General features: G+C 58.2%; 1 protein-coding gene across 3 annotated transcripts in view; it reads right to left on the reverse strand.

Moving 5' to 3' along the window:
* Positions 1-24465, reverse strand: part of GRAMD4 (GRAM domain containing 4) — an 82610-nt gene that overhangs the window by 13332 nt on the left and 44813 nt on the right. For all 3 annotated transcript variants that reach the window (XM_046646269.1, XM_046646268.1, XM_046646270.1), the window contains exons 4-8: positions 9139-9259; positions 3405-3466; positions 1128-1260; positions 660-685; positions 76-167 (exon numbers count right to left, since the gene is read on the reverse strand). In XM_046646269.1, coding sequence (XP_046502225.1) covers positions 76-167; positions 660-685; positions 1128-1260; positions 3405-3466; positions 9139-9259 — 434 coding nt within the window. The remainder of the gene's footprint in view (positions 1-75; positions 168-659; positions 686-1127; positions 1261-3404; positions 3467-9138; positions 9260-24465) is intronic.

Genomic DNA, 24465 nt, shown 5'->3' on the forward strand with positions numbered 1-24465 from the left:
AAACAGGTCCCTGGCTGTCCCTCACAGTGGGGGCGGGTCCCTCAGGGAAGACGCCTGCCCTGGGGAAGCACTCACGGTGAAGGCAATGGCGGACGTGTAGACGGAGTACCAGTCGGATAAGGCAGAGAGGTTCTTCACAAAGCTGGTGACGGGCTTGGCGCCACGCTCTGGGGACAGAACAGACGGCGGGGTCAGGCCAGCATGAGGTCAGCAACAAGCCAAGCAAACCCCAAATGGTGCAGGCTCCCGGCGCTAGGCTAGCGCTCCTGGGCACTCCTAGTGCTGTCCACCATTCCCCGTGCCCCGGGAAGAAGCCATCTGTCTCCACCCGCTACACCCGTCCCAGACAGGAGAAAGGGGAGCTGAGCTGAGATGCCGGGAGGGGCGGGAAGAGGGGAGGGGATGGGGGAGGGGAGGGAAGAGAAGAGCAGGGGAGGGGAGGCACGGCCAGCTCCATCCCCTCTCCCCCAGACTGACCAGGGGACCATAGACATACTTCCAACAGGAGCCTTCCTCCTAAAGAATTCTTGAAAAAAGCTCTTTCTGGAAAAAAGTCCAGCTCAGTGTGAGATAGCAGAGCCCCTGGGCCCCCTCCCACTGCCAGCTCGGCAGCCCCACTCTGCCTACAGGCTGCATAGACGCCCCCGCCCGGTACTCACTCAGGCGCCTCATGTTCTCCGTTAACCTGAGAGAGAGGAGACAGAGAGGTGAGCGCCGGCACCACGCAGCTGCCACCTGCCTGCCCTGCCCACACCCTATGGCACCCTGCAGCACACAGGGACCCAGGGTGGCCCGGGGAGGCAGGAGCGGCTGAGGGAGGGTCTTGCCTACAGACCATCCCTTGTCCCCAGCAGCTGAGTCCTGCAGAGCGGGAGGCCTGGCCCCTCTGGCGCCCTCAGAATCCCGGGGCTGGGACCCACGAGGAAGGCGTGGGCACCTGGCCCCATGCCCACTGTCCCCACATGATGTTTTTCCCCAAAGCATGAGTAAGACCAGAGAGTGGGGGACGCGGTGCTGCCACCCACCGTGGAAACATGTCCCCCGCCCCAGAGGCCGGCCCAGCCGTCGGGGACCTTGCGGCCTCACAGCCCCACAGCGCTGCCCCACTGAAGCCAGGGAGGGGCTACCTGCGTGCGCTGAGCGGCTCCTCCGTCTCCACCGCACTCTCCTCAGGCTGGAAGCGGAAGTCCTCCACGTACTCCCCAAACCTCTCGGAGAACCACTTCTGGACGCGGGCACACAGCCCCTGGCTCCGGCGGTCTGCGGGGACGAGGCCGGTGTCCAGGGAGGCCCGTGGGCCTACAGGGGCAGGGCAGGGGACACCAGGGGCTTCCTGGGAGCTTGCCAATGAACGCTGGGGCGCGGTCCCTGGACACCGGGCCTGAGCACTGCCACTACAAGGCGAACCATGAGCACAGACCACACAGGGTCTCCGTGCGTCACACCCGAGCCCCCGAGGCTCAGGCGCCGGCCAGGCAGGCTCTCGGCCCACTGTGGGCCCTGTGTCCACCTCTCGCTCTCTCTTACTGGGAAACCGGTTTGTCTGGAAAGCGGCTGGGTGGGCTCACTTCCCAGGACCCTGCAGACCCCGAGGAGCGGGCAGCGGGTGTGTGTTGGAGACTGTGTCCCAGTGGGCGCCCAGCGAGTGAAGCGGCCTCTGATCGCCCACAGCCGAGACCTTCAGAAAGGCACCCACGTCACACACTTGGATGTGAGCACATTTGCACGGACCAGCCCATCCCTTCCAAGGCAGGGAGTGGAGCCGCCCGCAGGGGGCACTGTCCCGCCACAATTCAGGAGAGGGATGACGGGAAGGGGTGGGAGGTGTTGCCGTGAGAAAGGCAACAGAGCCACCCAGCACAGAGTGGGGACGGCCCAGCGACTTCTCGCCCCCTAACTGGAGTCCGACTCGATTTTCAGGGAGAGTCTAGGCAGCGGTCAGCGAGCGAGTCAACGGGGTAACCACCTTTGATCACCGGAAAGCAGCGTGGATAGCATGTACCCCCCATGGACATGCCCCTCTTCCCATGAAACTGTACTTATGGATGACAAAATGTGAAATTCGTATTCTTTTGATTTTTTCCAACCACTTAGAAATGTAAAAACATTTTTAAAAGATGTAAAAGCAACAGGGGCTGTAGTTTGCTGACCCCCAGGTGCAGGTCAGGCCTTGCTTCCTGGACAGACAGGATTCACGGTGCTCCTGAGCCCCCGTCAACCCACCAGCCGCAGGACAACACGTCACCCCTGGAGAGCAGTAGGCAGAGCACCTGGCCCACCTCCCACATCCAAGGCTGCACTTTGTGGGGGTCTTCCCTCCCTCCACCCACTCCCCAGCCCCACACAGAGCCCACCACACCAGGGACCACGGCTATCAGAACGGACCTTGGGTTGAGGACAAGCCCTCACGTCTCTGACATGTCCCATGTATGCAGGAGGCTCGTCAATAGCCACGCGGGGGTCTTGGGGGAATCTTGTGCTACTCCTGGCTTGGAACTTGGGCGACCAGCATGGAGCCCAAGGGCCCAAGGAGACTATGACCCAAAGGATGCAGCAGTCAATCCTGCCCCCAAGGCCCTGCCTGCCAGTCCAGCACCGGGGGCCCCGGGAATGGACATATGCCATCTTCCCCCCTGAAAGGCAGGTGAGGCCCTGAACTGGGCAGGGCAGGGGGTCAGGACTCTGCTCTGGTCCAAGCTGGGCCTCCATCTGGCAGGTGCCCCCCAGAGAGGCCTCCCTCCTGGGCCTCAGTTTGCTCATCTTTATACCAGGCAGGGCTTAAATCTACGGCCTTTCCAGCGTAACTCTGAGCTCCACCGCACAGGCAGGGGGCTTCCCATGAATGACCAGCCAGTAGGAATAGGTCCTAGGTCAGAGGACACACGGTTGAGGGCCCACCACGGATCAGCCCCTCCAGAACTGGATGGAAAATTCAGTTTCCTCCGCCAGCCTCTGAACGACAATTTTAGAAAGTACAAAGTGTGGAGGATAAAGAACATGAGCTCAGGGTGGGAAGAAAAGATACAGAGAAAAGGGTTGTGTGTCCTGGCCTGGGGAGGGCTGGGGCACGCCCTGACAACGGCTGCCCCTAATGCCCACTCAGCCCCTTGTCAGGACGACCTCTAGAAGCAGGCCACCAGGCGAGTAGACAAGTAGCCACTGAGACGAGAACACTACTTCTCTGTGGGGAAGAGCTGAAATAGACACCATGTTGTATTTTTATGAGAAAATAAGAGCACATTTTGTTTGAATGACTTGCGTTTGCTACAACAACTCACCAATTCACAATTAGAGGCACTAACGCAGGTCCAATGGGAGGAGATCCCAGGATGCCAGCAGGTGTGCCCGGGAACAGAACCTACACCCACTGCCACCACCCCTCCCAGCCGCCCGCCAGGGCCTACCTGCTCCGTTGTTGGCCTGGGCCTGCCCTTTTGGAGGCTGCTGAGCCGTCTGCTCCTCAGCTCTTAAAGAGAGGGGGAAGAAGCAAGACTTCTGTTAGTTCAAAATTCGATGTGAGTCTGGGCTACGTAGTTCCAGTGCCTACAGGGAACTGCGCTGCACGCAACAACAGGGCTCCAACCAGCCAGGCTCCCCCTTGGCCCTCAGTGCCCAAATGCTAGGTATGATGGTAGCGGGTAGCACAGAGCTGCATACATAACGGGCACACTTTCTGGTTTTTGTTTTGTTTTGTTTTGTGAGGAAGATTCGCCCTGAGCTAACATCCATTACCAATCCTCCTCTTTTTTTTGCTGGAGGAAGACTGGCCCTGAGCTAACATCTGCGCCCATCTTACTCTACTTTATACGTGGGATGCAGTCATAGCATGGCTGACAAATGGAGTAGGTCTGCACCCAGGATCCGAACCGGCAAACTCCAGGCCATCAAAGTGAAGCACGCGGAACTTTAACCACTGGGCCACGGGGCAGGTGCATTGTTTTTTAATGACTGAATAAATAGTGTCTCATAAACATACAACTCTTTTCTTTCCTATTAAGTCTAACAAGTTCGCTTATTTCTTTATTGTTAAGCTCAGAATAAACTGTTCTTAGACTGCTCATTAGGTGACCTGCTGATGACATCATACTCATCAATGCATGTTATTTAGCAAGCACCACGCAAGGCCACAGGCTGGGTGACCCCTGGCCCTGGCTGGCTGTGCCCAGGTCCCAGCTCAGCTCACGCCAGGCACCTGCCTGGCCTCCTGCCCCCGAAGCCCAGCCACACCTGACCACAGCAGTCACCTGGCCTCATAGTCACCTCCCGGAGTTTATGTCCACCTGCAGGCCCTGATGGCGTTGGCCCCCAGCCACTGGCCTGCCCCCAAGCCCTAGGGTGTGTCCCTGTCCCCACGCTCTGGCCAGCCCACCTGCCTGCTTGCCCCACAATGTCTCTGTGGTTTCCAATCTGCCAGGGTCCCCAGGATGTGGCATAAGCAGTGCCCCGAGCAACCCTTAGGCAGCTGGTGGAGCATTGGGGAGGCTTGAAACCTGTCATTGTAACCCATCATTACTACATCATGCTGGGGCAGAAAGCACGGAGGACAAGCTGGACAGGAGACGAGCAGGGCTAGTGGTGGGTGAGGCCTGCGGCATCACGAGGCAATGGATGGAGAAGACATGAGAGAGAGGTGGAGTCCTCAAGAAGGGAGGCACGGTCAAGGGGGAGGCGGCCAGGCCTCCATACCACCCCTCCCTGTGGTCAGGCTGCCCGAACAACCATCAGTGCCAAAATGGGTATTCACAGGGAAGAGGAGGGGAGCCCAGGGCACACAGAAGACCGCAGGACCCCGGCCAGGTTCTCTCTGTGCCTGGGCGGGTGTCAAGGCCTCTGGACCATGATGCTCCCTGAGCGGGCCTGGGGTCCGGAAGAGGCAGCTCACCCAGGAAGCACTGACAAACTGGCCGAAGCCTGGGCCCAGATGTGCACCTCGGGGACTCTCGGGCAGCCGGGGCGCTTCCCAGGAGCCACGATTGTTACCGTCTGGCTCGCATCTGATAATACTGCACAGTCACTGGCTGTGTGAGCTTTCCAACAATTTCCTGCTGGGAACAAACAGATATTTAGATATTAATGGGCTACCAGCTGCCTTCAGGGAGAGGTGGCTGGAGACACGGGCACAGGTATCCCAGGTGGCAGGGAATTTACCTCCACATCACACCAAATATGGAATATTGAAACTGCCTGCGCCATGCACGGGACACAGGAAACAGACCGACAGCACAGTGCTACTGCAGTGAATGTTTTAAAAATTAAAAGGAAGGGGCCAGCCCCAGGGCCGAGCAGTTAAGTTCACGCGCTCTGCTTCGGCGGCCCAGGGTTCGGATCCTGGGCATGGACATGGCACTGCTCATTAGGCCATGTTGAGGCGGTGTCCCACATGCCACAACTAGAAGGACCCACAACTAAAATATACAACTATGTACTGGGGGGATTTGGGGAGAAAAAAGCAGGAAAAAAAAGAAAAGACAAGCAACAGTTGTTAGCTCAGGTGCCAATCTTTAAAAAAAAAAAAAAAGACGGAGTTTGAAAAAAAAAAAATTAAAAGGAAGACAGAGGGCAGACAGTGTATCAGAAATATTCCAGCCTAACCCTTCCGGGCAGGCAGCCCCACCCCCGGCTCCCAACAAGTGGGAAGTGAGTGGAGTGGCCTCGGAGCAACAGAAACGCCACATGACCTCACTTACTCAGAAGAACGGGCCCCAGACAAGGGTCAGTAATCCCAACACTGCGGATTCTTGGAATGTTTCTGAGCAACCTACGCTGATGTTCAACGATTGACCAAACAAGTCTGGAGTGCAATGTGCCCAAATTGCTTTTTTAAAGTCTGATTTTCCTGGATCTGCAACAACCTGAGGACACAGGGCGACGTCGATGCCCATCAAGGAGTGCGATGCCAGGGCAGGTGTCAGGCCCACTCTGCTGCCAACTGGGGGCACTAGACGGCCACCGGGGTCCACTCTGTTCCCACACACGGCGCCCCCAGCCAAGGCCCAGACACCTGTACCGGTGCAGCACAGGACCGGATGCACACATCTGGACCCCCAATAGAGCTGGCGGAGCCGAGGGGCGGTGGGAAGAGTGACCTAAGAGGAAAACTCACGGTGGGACCCCGGCAGGGCCCGACCGTGGACTGAGAGAAGTCGAAAAGGGCAGTGTTTCTATGCTGTTTTTGGACCAAGACTGGAGAAGGCCTTCACCTTAACAAAGTAAGCTTAAACCAAGGTGATTTTCCAGGAATTTTCTTAAAAACCAAAAGAGAGGTTTGTATAAACATAATTACCATGTTTTAACACTGCAGCTTTGGGGGGGGGGGTTGCACGTGTGTGTGTGCGTGCAGGGGTGTGTGACGGGGGTCCCTCCATGTGCTTACCACCCTGGACAGCCCGCCCACCAGGATGACAAGGAGAGAGGAGGCCACTTGCCTAGAATCTGCTTCTCCCTGGACCTCTCCTCCTGGTCTCAGCTTCCAGAAGGTTCCTAAACCCCGCACCCACATAAAGCAGGGGAGCAGCCCCTCATACTCCATGGGACCCTCAGCTTCCTTGGTCCTGGCCTTTACTGTAACCCCCTAGCTGGTCCCCAGGCAGACCCATAGGAGACTGGTCCCTCTGCGTCCTCAGAGCCAACTGAAGGCCAGGCATCCAAGGGGTTTTGGTGAAGGGACAGCCCCCGGGTTGGGGCTGGCGGTGGGCAGGAGGGTGGGAAACAGAAGACACAGACCACACAAAGAGAGAGCAGGCACACAGGGCCAGCTCAGGCTGAGTGCTGCCGGATGCCACCAGGGGAAGTGTGGCCTCCAGGTGCACAGACACACACCTACACCAGACAGAAGTGCATTCGGGGGGCGGTGGCACCATGACGTGCTACGAGAGGCACCCCATCCCCGGCCAAGCACCTGAGGACAGCACCAGTCACTGGGTCTCCCAGTGTTCAGGCCAGGCCAGGTAGCTGGCTGCATCCCTTTGCATAATTAAACGTAACTGAATCTTTGAATGTCTACAGATTTTCAGGTAGAAGGTTCAACATCAGGTAAAGTACTGGTTGAGGCCCGTGTACCCATTTTCTGGTCTGGGAGGGTGCTGGCCTCGTAGCCAGGGCAGAATGGCAAAGTGGGGTGACTCCCTCCCCCACCCAGCTTGGGGCGCCCATGGGAGCCCTGGAGAACTCCAGAACAGGCCACACTGATCCGTGGAGACAGGTGGGGAGGCCTTGATTCCAGGCTGCCAAGAGCACACAAGAGGCGTCCTAAAAGCCCAGCAGAGCAGGGAACAAAGGGACCTCCCTCCAAACAGAACCAGACGGCACCAGTTCCTCGGAGCAGAGGACCTACCGACGAGACCCTGGAGGAAGCCAGCGTCCAGCCCAGAAGCACAGGAGGCGTTTCCTCTCCCCCACCTAAACCCCGTGCAGCGCGCCACTCGGAGCGTGTGGCTCCTCAGAGGCCCAGCTGGATACTCAGTGACACTCGTCCACCCCACCGAGAAGCCACTTCTGGCTGGGGTGTCCCCGTGGTGGCAGCAAGCATTCCAAGCTGGAGGGAGTCGATCACTCAGGCCAGGGAGGGCCTGGGCAAGGGTGTGGCCAGCGGTGGTGCAGGGCCAGAGGTGAGGGGGCAGAGGCTAAGGGGAAGGGATCCTGAGCGGGGCAGATGTTGGCAGCCTCAGCTCCAGGCCTCGCTGGCCAGACTGCCAGCTTGGACGCTGGGCAGAGGGTCAGGGAGCCCCTGGGGGTTCTATCAGGACAGGGAGAGACAGCTCTGAGAACTTCAAAGATCCCTCTGGAACGCCCCGCATACTGCTGGTGGCAGCGGGAGGCAGGGGCTGAGCTCGTGTGGGCAAAGGTGCGGGGTGTAGAGGAGAGTGTGCGTTCCAGGGCTCCACCCACAGCAGCGCCCACATCATCCCCTCCAGGAGCTGGGGCGACACCTGTTACCCCCGAGATGGAGGGACCCTGCTAGGATAAGGGTGACTGTCTGGGGCAGCAAACCCCGAGGCTGCTGCATAGAGTGGGCTGGTGCAGGAAGAGGTGCCCAGAGTCCTGTCGGGGGCTCGGGCTCAGGGGCAGGGAAGTGTCAGTTGCTGCAGACAGGAGGGGCGGTGAGTGACGAAAAGCACAGACAGGGGCTCAGGGTCCCAGGATGGTCCTGTGAGGAGCCCAGGGTGTCTGCTGGCCGAGACTAGGGGGACATGAGGCAGTCCTGGGGGATCTGCTGACTCCCCTTCAGTGCCCCCACTCCAGCCAGGCCCCTCCTGGTCAGGGCTCTGTGCCCAGGGCTTGGCTGCAATTGCTCCTCCCCGTGGCTAACAAGAGCACCTGCGCTCCCCACTTCCCAGACGAAGGCCCAAGGCACAGGAAGGTGGCCCCTGCCCCAAGATCACAGCTCACAACAGGCACAGGCAGGACGCAATGCAGGAAGGCGGGCCAGGCCCCTAATCACCGCTCACCCTCGGGCCCTTGGGATGTCCTGGGTCCAGCAGGGGCCCAGCTCCCAAGACCCTCAGCCCCTAGGACCCCCTGCCCTCAGGACCCTCTGCCCAAGGCACTTGCTATAAACACAATCCCTGGGTCCTTCAGCCCAGGAGTCCAGAGGGCGACTAGATGTGAGAGTCCCCCGAGACCAGATGGAAGAGGAGGGGCAGGGAAGGGGTCGGCAGATAAAGGACATCAGGCCTTCCCCGGAAGGACTAAGACAGCCCTATCCATCTGGAGGAGAGCAGAAGAGGCCAGCAGGAGCCACACAGCACTGGGGGGCTAGGCCTGCCTGCTCACAGGGCTGGGCCACTTCAGGATTCTGAGCAGGGCTCAGCTCTGGGGACCCCTGCCCACCAAGAGGGGAATGCTGGCTGGGTGACGGTGTTACTTCGTCTTCAGCTCCTCCTCACCTGGCCTGGGCGCCTCCTCACCTGCCCTGGGCGCCTCCTCACCTGGCCCTGGGCACCTCCTCACCTGGCCCTGGGCACCTCCTCACCTGCCCAGGCACCTCCTCACCTGGCCCTGGGCACCTCCTCACCTGGCCGTGGGCACCTCGTCACCTGCCCGGGCACCTCCTCACCTGCCCTGGGCACCTCCTCACCTAGCCCTGGGCACCTCCTCACCTGCCCAGGCACCTCGTCACCTGCCCGGGCACCTCCTCACCTGGGCTTCAGCACCTCCTGGATCTTCTGCTCCAGCTCCATCCGCCGCTGCCGCTCCCGGTCCAGCTCCTGCCGCAGCATCTCTGCGTTGGTTTCCTCTCGCAGCTTCCGGAGCTCCTCCTCTATGGGGGAGAGAACCTTCAGGCGAGGGTCACTCAGGTGCCCTCTGCCCCTCCAAATGCAGAGGTGCCGACAGAAGGCTTGGTCTTCAAAGCACGGAGGGGCCCCATCTGTGCCCACCGGGCAATGGCAGCTCTCCTGCTCCTCTCCTGGGGGAACACCCACAGGTGGGACTACGAACTGGGGGTCCTCTTACACAGTGGGGGTCAGATCAGATTCACCAGAAGCACAGGTGAATAAATACTTTACTAAATAAGACGGTGCAAAACAGACACGTGAAAGGCACTTCACTCAACCACACGGACAGGACGCCCCAGAGAAGGGACGCTGGTGGCACCTGTCACCCCACTGACATCGCTGACGCACGCACCAGACGCGGTTCTGGGAGACCTGAGCCACAGAGCAAAGTCCCTGCGCCAACAGGGCAGACAGACAGCTCCTGCCAGATGGGGCGCTGCTACCTGAGAACAGCACAGCGGGAGGACGAGCGGGTGCTTGTGAGAAGCCCCACCAAGAAGCTGCGATCGGAGTCCAGACCTGGATGCGACGGAGAGTGAGGCCGCGGACTCCTGAAGGAAGAGCATGGCGCAGATAGAGGGAATACCCCTGCAAAGGTCCTGAGGCTGGAGGGAGCCCATGGGGCTGGGGGAGGAGGCACAGACAATGGGGAACAGCGGGCATGCAGAGTCCTGGAAGCCAGAAAGAGGACCTGACATTTATTCTAGGAGTGATGGAAGCCAATGCCAAGTAGTAGTTGTTTTAATTGGCGTATGTGGTAAACTGAGGAATGGCCCCCAAAGATATCCACAACCTAATCCCTGTGACCATGTTACCTTCCATGGACAAAGGGACTCTGCAGATGTGATTAAGGATCTTGAGATGGGAGGGATCCTGGATTATCCGGATTATCCAGGCTCGCCCAACGTAATCACAATGATGTAAACTCGTAAGAGGAGGCAGGAGGGTCAGGGGTGAGAGAGGAGGGAGACTAGAAGATGCCACACTGCTGACTCCGAACACGGAGGAAGGGACCGGGAGCCAAGGAAGGCAGGCAGCATCTAGAAGCTGGAAAAGTCAAGGAAACAGGGCCCCCAGAAGGAACACAGCTGCCACGCCGGGACTTCGGCCCCGTGACTCATTTTGGACTTCTGGCCCCCAGACTGTAAGAGAATAAACATGCTATTTTAAGCCATTCCATTTGTGGAAATTTGTTACAGTAGCGACAGGAAACTCACAGAGTGGAACACACACGGGTACGCACACCCCAGATGTACACCCCACTGCGTCTGGGCCAACTGGACACGTGTGACCAACACCCAGATCCGGAGACAGCAGATTTCAGGCCCCCGAAGCCCCTGCCGCCCCCTCCGCCTTCCAGTCCCTGCCCTGCCCCATCAGCTGGACTTCATCAGCTGGACTCCGGCGCCCAGATGAGGCTTCCCTGTTTTGAGACTGTGGATAATGAAGATGGGGGAGTCTTCGTCTGCTCGGGCCGCCATAACAAAATACCACAGACAGGGAGGCTTAAACGAGACATTTGCTTCTCACAGTTCTGGAGGCTGCAGGTTTGAGATCAGGGGCCAGCTGATTTGGTTGCTGGGGAGGACCCTTCTTGGCTTCTGGACAGTGCTCCAGCATCTCTTCCTCTTCTTACAGGGACACTAACTCCACCTGGGAGCCCCACCCTCACACCTCACCGAACCCTCATCACCTCGCAAAGGCCCACCTACTAACACCACACTGGGGGCGAGGGCTTCAACAGACAAATTCCACTAGGATGCAAACATTCAGTCCATAACAGAGCTTGAACTCAGACGGTCTGGCTCCCAAGTCCAGGCTCTTGGCCAGGACACTATGCAGACAAGCCAGCGGCCCACCTTTGGCCTTTCCTGGGTGTCCCCATGTTGCCCTGGCCAGCTGCCCCGCTCACCTTGCAGGACATCTGCACTGTGACTCACATTCCAGAATCCACGCACGCGCCCGCTCCTCCATTTGGTTTTTATATGCCACAAGCACAGCTCAGAGGCTTTGAACTGAAAAGCAAACTGAATTAGAAGAACCAGCACCACCACAAGTGAGCCCTGCCCCTGACTGTTCCTAAGAAGCAGGCTGGCCACGTCTCTTCTGCTGAATCTGCATCAGAGTCCAAGGCGACCTCCATGGGGCCTCCAGCCCCAGAGGGGTGGTCCTGACTTCCACCTCCCCAGGGGGGCCCACTGCACTCAGAGCGACAGACCCAGGCCAGCAAGCCTGGTTTTTGGCAGGAAGGTTCCAGATGACCGGCACCAGCCGCACATCACAAGAGACACATGCAGCAGCCAGGGTGAGACTGGGGGCCGCCAGCCCACACTCCTGAGGACGGATCTCCTCTCACCCCCAGGCTGGGAGCAGCCGGAGCACGGCTGAGAGCCGCAGCGAGGACACAAGCTGTCTGGCTCAGGCCTGGGCTCTGTCCTCCTAGGCCTGGCCTGAGCTGAGTGAGGCCTGAGGCCTTGGTGAGAGCTGTGCACATGGAGGTGTCAGGACTGCAGAGGGCCATGGCTCTGACGGCTGGGTACAGAGAGCAAGAGGAAGGAGAAGGGCGTGTAAGAAGGTTCCAGAACCCACTTTGCACACAGGTTAATTCTGCACTTCTTGTGTCTCCCCCAAAGCACACCCCAGCTATCTTAGAAGTGAGCTATGAAGCAACGAAGGGGCCGGCTCTGGACGTGCCCTCCATCCAGCCTGACGCACAGCTTACAGTTTCAGGAACACACGGATGCTCCTGAGCTAAGTCCTGGTCCAGGGCGGGGCCTCTGACTCTCCTGCCTGGGCCCTGAAGGCGGGGTAGGGAGGCCGAGCCAGGCTGCGGCCTGCAGGGACGACGGGGAGGAAAGAGCCTGAGAAAGAAACGTCCCCTCCCCAAACACGACAGAACACGTGTGCACCACCCACTGTGTGCACACACACCTGGGCAGCCTCGGTGGCCGTGCAGGAGGCCCAAGGTTGCAACCTGAGGCACCACGAGGCAGGGGTGTGGTGGTCCTACTGCAGAGCCAGACCAGCCTCCAGGCAGCAGGAATTATAACCCGCCCATTAGAGAGTGAGGGCTCAGCTCTGGGCCCGGGGTGCCCTGGGGAACGTGAGGAGAGTCGAGCCCGTGGACATCAGGGGAGGAGCGTCCAGGCAGCAGGGGCAGAACATCAGCGGCCCCAAGACAGTGGTGGGCAGGGGACAACACAGGCCGCTACGGGGCAGGGCTCTGTTCTCCCACCTGGGGCCTGTGCTGCGTGACCCCAGCTGCAGCTCAGCTGCCACTTTCAGACATTGTGCTTACCCTCCAAGACCCAACTCCCCTGGTGGCTCGGTGACAATGACGACAGCTAACACTGCTGGGGCGCTGGTTCCTGAGCCCTGCCTCACGGAGTTCTCAACAGCACCTGGGGGCACAGGAGCCACCTCCCCCTGCACGTGTGGCCGCCTCCCCCTGAGGCTCCTGGGCTCCTGAAGATACAGCAGATCCTCCTTCGTGGCCCAAGGCATTCACAGCGCAGGAGGCCTCAGGAAGTGCGAGCGATGGCACAGGTGGCAGACAGAACCCCAGACGCCCTGCCCACGGCCCCCACCAGCTGTTTCCAAGGGGGGTCTTTCAATAGCCACCGAGAAAACATGAGGCAGCAGGTCAAGTAGCCCCCTGGACAGAGGGCCATAAACTCTGACGACAGTGATGGAAAGACAACACCCGCCAGGCCCGGGAAGTCGGCAGATGGCCCCAGAGTCAGGGTCACCAGCCTGCCCAGGTGGGACTGAGGCTGGTTTACTGGGCAGCACTGGGTTCCAAGACCCGGCTGACGGTCATCTTTGTACTGTCTCTACTCAGAAGCTGGCTCTGTGCACGGTCTGTGGTGGCCATGCTCCAGGAGATCGGTCACAGACCACCCCATCATGGCGTTGACAGGCTGAGACCCTGCAAAATGGAAATTCCCACAGGAAAAGCCACGAGTCCCAAAAGGGATTCCTGGGACCTAGGAATGTGACTGCAAAATTCACCAAAATCAGGGGTGAAGACTGGAGCCAGGGCTCCCTGAGGTCTGACTAGTGGCCAGGGCTGCCAGTCAAAGTGAGACCCTCAACAGCCTAGAACCTTCTTTCTGGGGAGGACAGGGAGGTGCTGAGAGCAGGCCAGCAGCTTCCTTTCTTGTCCTGCCACCTCACCAGATCTGGGGACACAGGGCCGAGCCGGAGACCCCGAAATCCAGGCCAAGGTCAGTCCGACAGCCCCAGGCACAGACCAGCTTGCAGGAGCAGGTGTGTGTGAACGGCAGGGCGCCTTGTCCAGACAGAGCACACGGGGGGACTGGAAGAGGCCGGAGGTCAGCAGCCCCTCTGGCTGCAGCGGGCGCCGAGGCGGAAGGAGAGGTGCCTGCAGGTCCCTGGCCCCACCTCCCACTTGGGGAGTTTGTGACTTGCTGGATTTTATCACTAACCAGGGAAAAATCCGGAGGTTTGCTGAGCGCTGGATCCCTTCACTGAGTACAGACCTGGAGCGCTAGGAGCCTGCCGCGCTTCCTCACCCACTGAGATCCCCCATGCTCCAGTACCTGCGTCTCAGCATCCTTCAGTGCTTGCCGACCCCCTCCGGCCCTCCCGCCGAGACCCCCTCAGAGATGACCCTGCCAGACAAGGGGGCCAGGAGGACGCAGCCAACCTCACAGGGAGCTGTCCCGCCTGGCTTGTGTTGGCCGAGGTTCCCTCGTGCCCTGTGCCTCCGCAGGGCACAGACAGGCTCTGTAAAGGGGGTCAGAGAGGAGGGGCGGCCTGTGCCAAGGGCCTCAGGGACACTCCTGAGTGAGACTCAGAGGCAGAGTCCAGCCCAGCCAGGCTGCAAGTGGAGATGCCGGGGAGGCAGGTGACGGGTGTGCACAGAGCCCCCGGTCCAGGAGCCAGGGCTCAGTCCCCAGCCCCGCAGAGGGAGCTGCGGCCCACATCCTCCTCACGCTGGCCCTCACTCACCCGCACACGTGGGTTGGAGGACTCGTCCTCCAATCAGCCCAAATCCATCCACCCTGGCTCCTCACTGGCCCCCCAGCTCCTCTCACACCCTCCAACCTGGCTCCAAACAGCAGCCAGAGGCTCCTCTGACAGCGTAAGTCAGAATTTGATGCTGTTCTGCTTAAAACTCGGCAGGGGATTCCCCAATCCAACCACTCAGCGAGTCTTTCCAACCTGAGGTCTCCACTCCACCTCACCAGCTTTATCTCCCTCTGCTTCTCCCCTCATCTTTGCTCTCTGGGTTCAAGCCACAGGGACCTTCTCTTAGGTCTTCAAACGCCCACAGTCTGATCCTGCCCCAGGACCTTTGCACGTGTTGGTGCTCCTCAATCTCCCAGTCCTGACTCAGATGCCATTTCCCCTGAGCGACCTTCCTGACACTCCTCTGCAGTCTAACATGGCCTTTTGTCATTTCCTCTCACGGGTCTTGGTCTTTCCAGTCGGGGATGACACAGGTCCTCCTCAGGGCACTGGAAGAGATTCCTGGAGGCGATGCAAGTCCACCAGGAAGGGCTCAGAAAACCCCTGGTAAACACGCCACATTTCTAAGTCTACATTCAACTGCAGAATCCCCTGACTCAGGCCCACAGTCCCCAGCAGGCCCAGAGGGAGGAGGTCACCTGCCTTACTGTCTGTGATGACCCCAGGACTCAACTTCACTCGAGGAGAAGCCAGCAAAGACGCCATGAATGGACACTGGGTGGGTGGGGACAGCACAGCCCGCTCTCACACAGCACGCCCAGCAACCAGAGCAGCGGTACTAAACGCGGGGTGCACACAGCGGGCCAGCCGTGAACTGACAGAGGACACCAGCAGTGCCAGAGGGTCCTGGTGGGAACTCAACAAATGCTGCTACATGTGAGCCCCTGGCTGGCGTCCCAGTACGAGGCCACCAGCACCTGAAGGACACCTGCACCTGCACAGCGGGCATGCTGGCCCCCAGGTTTCAGGCCTCAGCCTCCTCCAGCCTCCTATGGGGTTCCTGGGGACCTGGCTCTGAGGACTCAAGGGCATTTAGAGTCCCTGCCTGTGACGGCCTTGCACACACAGCACCTGCTGGGAGGTAGCGGGGGTACTCAAGCGAGCGGCGGTCCACAGCCCTGACACGGGATTAGCCCAGGAGCCCCGGCCTCCATGGGGACCTCCACTCAGCTGCATGCCAAGCCCAGCTGTGCCAAGAGGCTGCCTGCTTGCACTCACTTCATCAGCAAATACTCCCTGTGCAAGTATTATGCACCAGGCTCTGTCAAAGCCAGGACATTGCTGTGACAAAGCAACCATGCCCTGGCCGGAGCGGACATCCACGTGTGTCCCTGCGAGCACAACTTGTGTGTGAACCAGCCCCACGGGGCCCGCCCAGACGCAGCTCCCTGCTGGACCCTGGGCCCCTTGGGAGGCAGGTGTCCTGTCCTGACACAGCTACGGCCCTGAGCCCCTCCTCCAGGAAAACTTGCACCCACTGGCAGTGGGAGAGCCTGCACCCTGGTGGGATGTGGAGAACCTCTGCCTCCTGTGTACCCACAGGGCGCCACTTGGCCTCCTCCCACAGGACCCACTTCTGAACAACCTGGCCCCTCCCACAACGAGCCTGGCATACAGCAGGTGCTCAACTGAGGCTCCCTGGATAAACAAGTGGGTGAAACTCGAAGTGAGCCTCTGCAGAGACCCGTTAACCCACTGCTCCCGGGTGGACAGCCCTCCGCAGGGATGACAGTGTCTCTCTCCCACGGGGAGTGGCCACTGCCTCGGCCAAGGACCTCTGGGGCCCGCTCTGCGAGCCCACCTCACAAGGACCGGGCTTGGGTGAAGCTGCAGAGAGCCAGGCAGCTCTTCATCTCACATCTGCGTCACGTGGGGACAGTGGCTGCTCTCGTGGGAACACAGAGGTGAGGGATTTCGCATGTTCACAGCCTTGCTCCTGGGAGCCCAGGCTGGGGTCATCTGGTGCTTTCCCCTCTGCTCGTCTCAACCCCCACGCCCACACGCACCCCAATCACCTCCATGGATCTGGCTCCATCTGAAGGCTGAGGAAGCCACAGGCTTCGGGCACTCCAGCTCTGCCAGCATCATCAGCAGGAAACCACATTTTCCTTAGCACGGCCGCCCCCAAACTCCCTTCCCCACATCACTAACCTGTAAAGGTCAACGTGCAGCCAGGTTCCACCACGTGGTCGCCTGGCCCCGGGGCCAGACGTGAACACACGTGGACACACAGATCCCTTACAGAGACCTGCGGGACGCAGGTGCAAGGCGTGCAAACACATGCTCACCATCTCAAGGGTTTCAGACACAAAGGGGCTTTGGGCCACCCCGGGAGCTGTGTCTTCTTCACCTGGCCTCCCTGACGAGGTCCCAGGGCCCTGCCTTGACCTTTCCACAGGCAGGAAGCTCAGCACCTGAATCCCTCAACCAGCCCCTTACTTTCCTGGGCCTTTCCTGGGGTCAGGCATCTGCAGAGCCGAGATGAGCACGCCCCCACTCCCCAGCGGCCGCAGGCAAAGCCCGCTCCAGGCAGCGCAGGGCAGTCCCACACCTGGGCAGGTTGTGCAGGAACCATGGCCCCAAAGATGAGGACCCTCGGACACAGCCTGGCAAACTTGCTTGCCCCAGTGCCCCGAAGCCACAAGAAGAGCTCCCGGCTTTTCCAGTGCCTCCGTTCCTGATGGCACAAAGTGGGCTGAATAAATAAAACTACCCAGCATTTCGGACCATTTCTCTCTGAGCAAACGGTGCCCCGCAAGGCCACGCGACTCTCCCGAAGCCCGAAATGATGATTAGGCCCAACGAGGGTGCATATTACGGGTCCGCTCCCTCCCAACGGTGACGTATTCAGGTCAGCTGCAGCAGCCACCTCCTTCCACAGGACAAAGGTGATACAACCCCTGTCATCGATTTCTTTCTCCTCTCAGAGTAAGAAAAGAAATGGGCAGGCCGCCTTCCTGCCGTGGGGAAAGTGCTGAGCTGGCCATTCAAACAGTGGCCTCCAATCGGCAGGACCCGTGTCCTCCGGGCGCTGTCGGGGCCTGTGGCCGCCGGCCTCTGACCGCTGGGCCTCTGCTCAGGCCACGGAGTGGCCCTCCAACCCCAGGTCACAGCCTTTTCAGCGGTAGTCCGGCCTTGTTCCTGAAGAGCCCTGGGCCCTAGGCCCTGGACACCGGCAGCTCCTGCAGCACAGGGTGCCTTCAGTCTCTGCACGGGGCCGCCTCATGTTCTGAATTGCCACAGACGCCACAACGGTGGCCCAGGCAGAGCAGTGCCTGTGCCCAGGCCCACCTCCCAATAGTGGCAGGCCTGGACCATGGGCACTCCCTGCTCCACTGGTGAGGGGGCTGAGAGTCTCCCCAGGGCAGGGGTGGGGGTGCGAGGACACACGCAGGGCCAGGTGATGGAGCCCCTCAAACAGCCCCCTATTAATCTCCTATTCCTGCTGTAGAAAATTGCCACAAATACAGTGCCTTAAATCAACCCAAATTTATTATCTTAACAGTCCTAGAGGTCAGAAGTCTAAAATGGGTCTCACGGGGCTAAAATCAAGGTGTCAGCAGGGCTGGCTCCTTCTGGAGACTCGAAGAGCAAATCCATTTCTTGGTCTTTTCCAGCTTCTAGAGGCGCCACGTTCCTTGGCTGGTGACCCCTAGTGATGAATCACTCTGACCTCTGACTCCGTCCTCACATCCCTCCCTGACCCAGACCCTCCACCTCCCTCTCATGAGAACCTTTGTGATGACACTCAGCCCCCCGGATAATCCGGATAATTCCCCATCTCAGATCCTTATCTCGGTCACACCTGCAAAGTCCCTTTTGCCATGAAAGGTGACAGATTCACAGGTTCTGATGATTTGGATGTGGACACTTTTGGGGGCCAGGATTCTGCCCACCACACTCCCCCTGGAGACAATACTCTGGGTCCATGGAGGCCCCGCTCGCCCCGGGGGGGCAGGGATGATCCCCTCCTTTCACTCGGCCCAGAGCAGCCTTCCCACCCTCGGGCACCCACAGGTCACAGAACAAAGAAGGGCTCTCATTTAGTGAGGCCAAATGGCCCTCAGGGGGTGTGGGGGCCCCGGCCAGCCCCCTCCTCCCATCTCATTCCTCCCCATCCCAGCTGCGCCCCCAATGCACCTGAAGTGGGATTCACCAAATGACCCTACCAATGATCCGTCACCTTTGCAGGTAGCCCAGGCCAGGATGCACATTATTTCATACCTGCCAGGGGCTAAGTACCAGGCGGGGGTGCCCAGGAGCAGGAACCACACCCAGGAGCATCAGACCACGAAGTCAGAGCCCTGCAGGGCGGGGAGAGCTGCTGCATCAGAGATGGGGCTGCCTGGGTCATGCGGCGCAGCTCCCAGCCCAATGACTCGCTCCTTTTCAAGGTCTGGTGCTGGCCATGCCAGGCTCCGAGGTGTCTGCTGACCTGGCACAGCCAGCTGGGGCCAGCCAGGGGGTGGCAGGGAAGCCTGTGGGAGGCCCGGGGGCCACCATGCCTGCCTGAGGAATGAGTCAGAACCCCTCAACCTCTCAGGATCTGAGGGCACACCAGGAGAGAGAAGTCTGTACCAGAATTCGTGAATTCCCTCACTGGGCTCCCGCTCAACAGGACACCCACGTGAGCCAAGCAAGGCTGCCAGGTGGGTGGCACCGGAGGGAAACCAGGGATGGCTCCCTGGGGGATGCGCCTGCCACCTCCCACAAGAGCCATCAGACAGGAGACTGTGACCAGGCCGGGGAAGAGGGTAGCCGGGGGTGCTGTGAGCCCAGAGGGACCCAGAGGTGGCCATCTTGACTTTCTAGACTTGGTTTCCTCATGCAAAGCTCCCCCTTTTCGCAGCCTGGGGTCCCAACAAGCCCGGTCACACTCCAGTGGGACCCAGGCCTTTCAGGACCCAGACAAGGAAGGATGCTCTGTGTTTACAGAGAATGCTGGCCACAGCTCCCAAAGGGACGAGGTGAAATAAGCTGCAGCCGTGGAGCCCCGAAAACAGAAAGCAGCACCATGTGGCGAAGCATTTCGTACAGCGCACACCCACAAGGGGCTGGCCGGCCCCCCAGAGTCTGTGAGGAGAAGGGCAGGGACAGCAAGCTGGCCAGTGACTCCAGGCGCAGCCCCATCGGCACAGGGCCACCCTGACCCGGGGGAGATGGAGGGGACGCCTTGGCTCGTGCCCACTGAACGCCCAGGTGTCAAGGGCCACAGCCCCACCCACCGCCCCAGCCCCCAGGGAAGCCACTGGGAGGAAGGAACAGGCTTCGAGGCTATTTTTAAACCTGCAAAAGTAGAAGTCTCGAGCAGGAGTCCTCTTGGCACACAACTCCACAGGCCCAGAGCAGCCAAAAATAAAAATCAAGTGATAAACCTTAAATAAAGCTCCTTCCCACCGGCCAGGAGTGCAAACGCAGGGACCACTGAAAAGCCACTTCGACCAGCTGGTCAGGTGGGAAGGCTGCGCATCTGGAGGCCCCACCAGGCCCAGGTTCCCACCCCTCACCTCCGTCCTCAACTCTGACCCAACTCTCCCGGCCTCCAGCCTCCCAGCCCAATTCACCCCTCCCACCGTCACCTCCGATCTTTCTAGAAGGCAGAGCCACACCCTCCCCAAAGCGGCCAGATGTGGGGTCCTGAGCAGAGGGCACAGCTTGGCTTTCAGCAACCAGGGAAGGACCACTGGCTGCTACGCCGCCCCCCTCCCCTCCTCCATTTGGGGAAACAGTTCCTTCCAGGAAATGCCTCCTTTTATGGCCATCCCTGCATCTTTTCCCTCACATTTCCTGTGTCGTCTGCCGCCATACGTGGAGAGGATGCGTAAGGAACGGCGGAAAACACTGACAACCGTACTGACTGGGAAGCAGGAAGCAGCGATGTTTGGGGCATTTACACTCTGACACGACAGGCTGCAGCTTAGAGGCTGGCGAATCGCTGTGTTTTAGGCACGTCTTAGGAAACTGACGAGGGCTGGGGGTGAACAAGCAGCACGTTAAAATTTTCCCCATGTAAAACAGGAAACAGCAGGATCCCAGCCAGAGTTTTCACTCAGAACGGCCGATTTTCAGGAACCGAGGACTGCCTGCCAGCAGAGATGGCGTGCCACATCTGACCGCTGAGATCCGGGTGCCGGGGCCCAGGGCGCCCAGGACGGAACCAGGAAACGTGCGTGCGCCCAGCCCCTCAGCCCTGCTCCCTCCCCTCCTTCCACCCAAGCACTTAGGGGCTGGGCAGGCGCTCAGCTGGGGCCAAGTCCAGTGCCTGGTGGTCAGCTCGCCTCTGTGCTCAGAGGTCTGACCTGGGCAACGAGGAGGCGGGCCAAACATCCGTGATGAATAATTCAACAGCAGGCTCTCACTGGGAAATGGATTACGACATTCAAAGCCAGCCCAATGGGTGAGACATGCAATTTTCTTAGGGGCCAATTTCATCTTTTTCCTAGATAAATTCTGCATGATACGCACATCCAGTCTCATCTCTGTCCTCATCTCTGCTCATCCGATCTGTCTGTTCCCTTCCTGCTTGCCCGGGTCAGCCACACACTGTCCTCACGAGAGGGCAGAAACCACTTCGTAAGCACATCGCCATGGGGGCAGAGCCGTCCAACCCAGTCTCTGGCACTGGGAATTTATGCTCTCAGCTCAACATCACCGAATAAACAGGAGGAACAGAGTTTTCAAAACAAGAAAAAGCCAGACCCCCAGAGGGACCCCTGCAGATCCAAGTCCAAAGGTCCAGAGGTATTTGATCACTGCTGCAGTGGGTTCCAATGGCTGCCTGGCCTCTGGTGACACCTCCAGCAGCGGCAGTGGCAGCTCCCAGGCCCCTCTGTTTTCAGAAGACTTTGCTGGTGAGCAAGTTCTTCCTTTCCCTGAATCACCCCGACTGCCCGCCCAGCACCTTCCCTCCCCTCCAGGGCCCCTCTGTTAGGTCTCAGCATCCAGAGGGAGGCCCTTCGGGCTGCAGCAGGCAGACGGCGCCCTCCTGCTCGCCTCCCTGACCAGCCTCTCCTAGAAGCCCTCCCATGGGGTAACAGCCGGCCATGCCGACCCAACGTGTGTCAGAGCAGGAAGGGGGCTTCCGGAAGCACCAGGGGCTCAGGAGCAAAGGGCATCCTCTCCCTGGGTCACGTTCTCCAGGAACCACCGCCACCACCTGCCCGTCTGTGTGCACCGGGAACCTGCATGCCTGTGCAGGTGTCAGTGGCCCAGAGATGATGAAGGCCCTGCCCCGAGGGCTCAAGACCCCAGGGCATGGTGCCCGAGGAAACACCCTCTAGCACGTCCAGGGAGGAGTCCTCAGGCCTTCACATCAACACGGGAAGAAGAAACAGCTCAGCAACAAGGAACCCGCACACGGGTGAGGGGGCCTCAGGCTCAGCCTGGCAACCAGGGGCCCCAGACCCCTGAGGCCCCACAGGCATTTCCCTCCAGGATCCAAGCTCCACACCAAGTCGCTTTCGGGTAGAGCCTGTGCGTGCAACTCACAGTGCTGGAGAGCGTCCCTCCCAGAGCCCGTACTCAGCAGGCGATGGATAAATGCACACTGCTGCACAGAAACTCTGGATTCTCTGCTCGTGCTCAAAAAGCAGAAACAACTGAAATGCATTCTGGGCTAAATGAAAATGTATGATGCTTTTAATTTATTTATGCGTTCCTTTAACAAATTTAGGATCCTGCCTCCAGTCACGAGCCAGAAGGCATTTCAATTTCACATCTTCGTCCTATGCCATCTTCTCACAGGAACATTTGTACTCTTCAATACTTAATAACCGAAGGAAGCCGCTGGACAGCGGGCTATTTCCTCTCTCCACAAAGAATAATCGTCTGCTTTCTGAGAGAAAGTACCACAGATAATTGAATGGAATTTTAACACTGACCACTTGGGCGTTTTACAGACGCAGGAGCTCAGGCCCTGCTGGTTAAATGTCCACAGCTAGCCGCTCACTGGTGGCTGAGTCAAGAACCAGGAGCCTGGTCCAGGCCAAAGCTCTTCCTTGCCCCACGTCAGCACTCCCTCCTTCAGATCAGAGAGGCAGGGGTGGCCATCCCAGCACACGGATGCAGGGTTAGCGACAACCAAAACACCTCTGTGGGTCCCAAACGTGTATTACATCCTTTCTTACACACTACTCCCCTGGGTCCTGAGACAGAAGACGCTCTCCTGTGCAAATTCCAACTCCGACCAGGTTTTTCTGCAATTCATTCCTCCATTCACTGAGCTCCTATGAGACCCAGGACATCATGCTAGGTGCTCAGGCATAGAAACAAGTGCAGCGCACACATGCAAGGTGCGGACAGCCCGGTGAGAACCACCAGGCCCTACACAGCTGGAGACGATGCAGTCCCACAACCAGGGAACAGGCGGGCTCACTCCTGCCACCCCCACAGCAGAAGCAGATGCACACGGAACAGGGGCTGTCTTTTGGTGCCACTGGAGGGACCTCCAGGACACAGCGTAAGTGTGGAGGAAGTGAGAACGTGCTAGTATTTCTTTAAGGGGAAGGTAACAACAAATATACGTATTTGCTTCTATAAAAACTTCAATGGAAGGATAAACTGTAAATTAAACAAACATGGTTATCTACAGGAGAAGAGAGGAAATGGGGGATACAGGAAGAGAAACTCAATTTCTCTGAATATACTTTGACTACGGAACAATGTAAACAGTTTTAGATAACTACAAAAACACATTTAATTGTAGAAAGACCTCTACAATACACATGATGGGATGACACAACATCACAGACCTCCTGAGATGTGCTGAGGACACACCGCCACACCCGTGACACTGCTGACCTGGATCTCATCGTGGGGGAACATCAGACAAATGCAGATTGCGGGGCGTTCTACAGAATAACTGACCGGCACCCCTCAAGAGCATCAATTTCGGGAAACACAGAGAAAGGCGGAGTTTCTATTTCAGGTTACAGGAGGCTAAGGAGGATGACGACTGAATGGAACTCGTAATGAGGACTTTCTTTTTCTATAAAGAGCATCACTGGGACAAAGAGTGAGGTTGGAACAAGGCCTCAGACTAGATAACAGGGTCGTACCAGCGTTAATTTCCTGATCTTCGTAACTGTACGGCGGTCAGATAAGAGAGTACCCTTGCTCTTGGGAAATACACACGGAAGAATTTGGAGATCATCAAACGGTTCAGAAAATAAAACACACAGATGGAGGGAAGGATGGTGGGTGGATGGACAGACAGGTGGATGGGAGAGAAAGAGACAGACAGACAAACGTGGCAAAATGTCAACGTTTGGGGAAGATCTGGCTGAAAAGGGTACAGGGACTCCTTGTCTTTACTGTTCTTGTAACTTTCCTGTAAGCCTGAAACTGTGTCAAAATAAAAAATTAAAAGAAAAAAACAGTCTCCAAAAATCTAAAGCAAGAGAAACAGATGAATTCAACTCTTTATTGAGTTGATGACACAGCAAGAAAGAGGGAAAAAACTCTTCCAGGTGACTTCGAAATCCAGTAATTTAACTGTACCTCCCGAGTAGGACATACTCTGAGGAAAAAGAACCAGAAACAAATGTAAATTATAGCGCTGCTGGTATTTTATTCTCAGACTGCTGCATGTGTTTGGGGGATAAGGCAAATGAGTAATCGCTGGTGTCATTCACTGAGAACCAGGATTTTCAGCACGAGAGAAAGATTCAGAGAAAAGTCTGACGAGGTTAACTCAACACCTGGCGGTCCGACAGCAGAGACGTGAAGAGATATCTGTGTACCCACATTCACAGCAGCATTGTCTACAACAGCCAAAAAGTGGAAGCAACCCACGTGTCCATCAACAGATGAATGGATAAGCAAAATGTGGTCTATCACAAAATGGACTGCTAGCCTTAAAAAGGAAGGAAATCCTGTCACACGCTACAACATGCACGAACCTTGTGGACATGATGCTAAGTGAAATAAGCCAGACACAAAAGGACAAATACTGTGTGATTCCACTCACGAGGTACTCAGAGTAGCCAAAATCATAGAGACAGAAAGCGGGATGGTGGTTACTGCCAGCTGGGGGCGGGAGGAATGGGGAGTTGTCACATAATGGATAGAGTTTCAGATTTACAGGATGAAAAGAGTTAGGAGATGGATGGTGGTGGTTATGGAGATGGATGGTGGCAATGGTTGCATAACATCACAAATGCATGTAATACCACTGAAATGTACACTTAAAAATGGT

This window comes from Equus quagga, chromosome 19, assembly GCF_021613505.1.
Source record: "Equus quagga isolate Etosha38 chromosome 19, UCLA_HA_Equagga_1.0, whole genome shotgun sequence".
Classification (NCBI taxonomy): domain Eukaryota; kingdom Metazoa; phylum Chordata; class Mammalia; order Perissodactyla; family Equidae; genus Equus; species Equus quagga.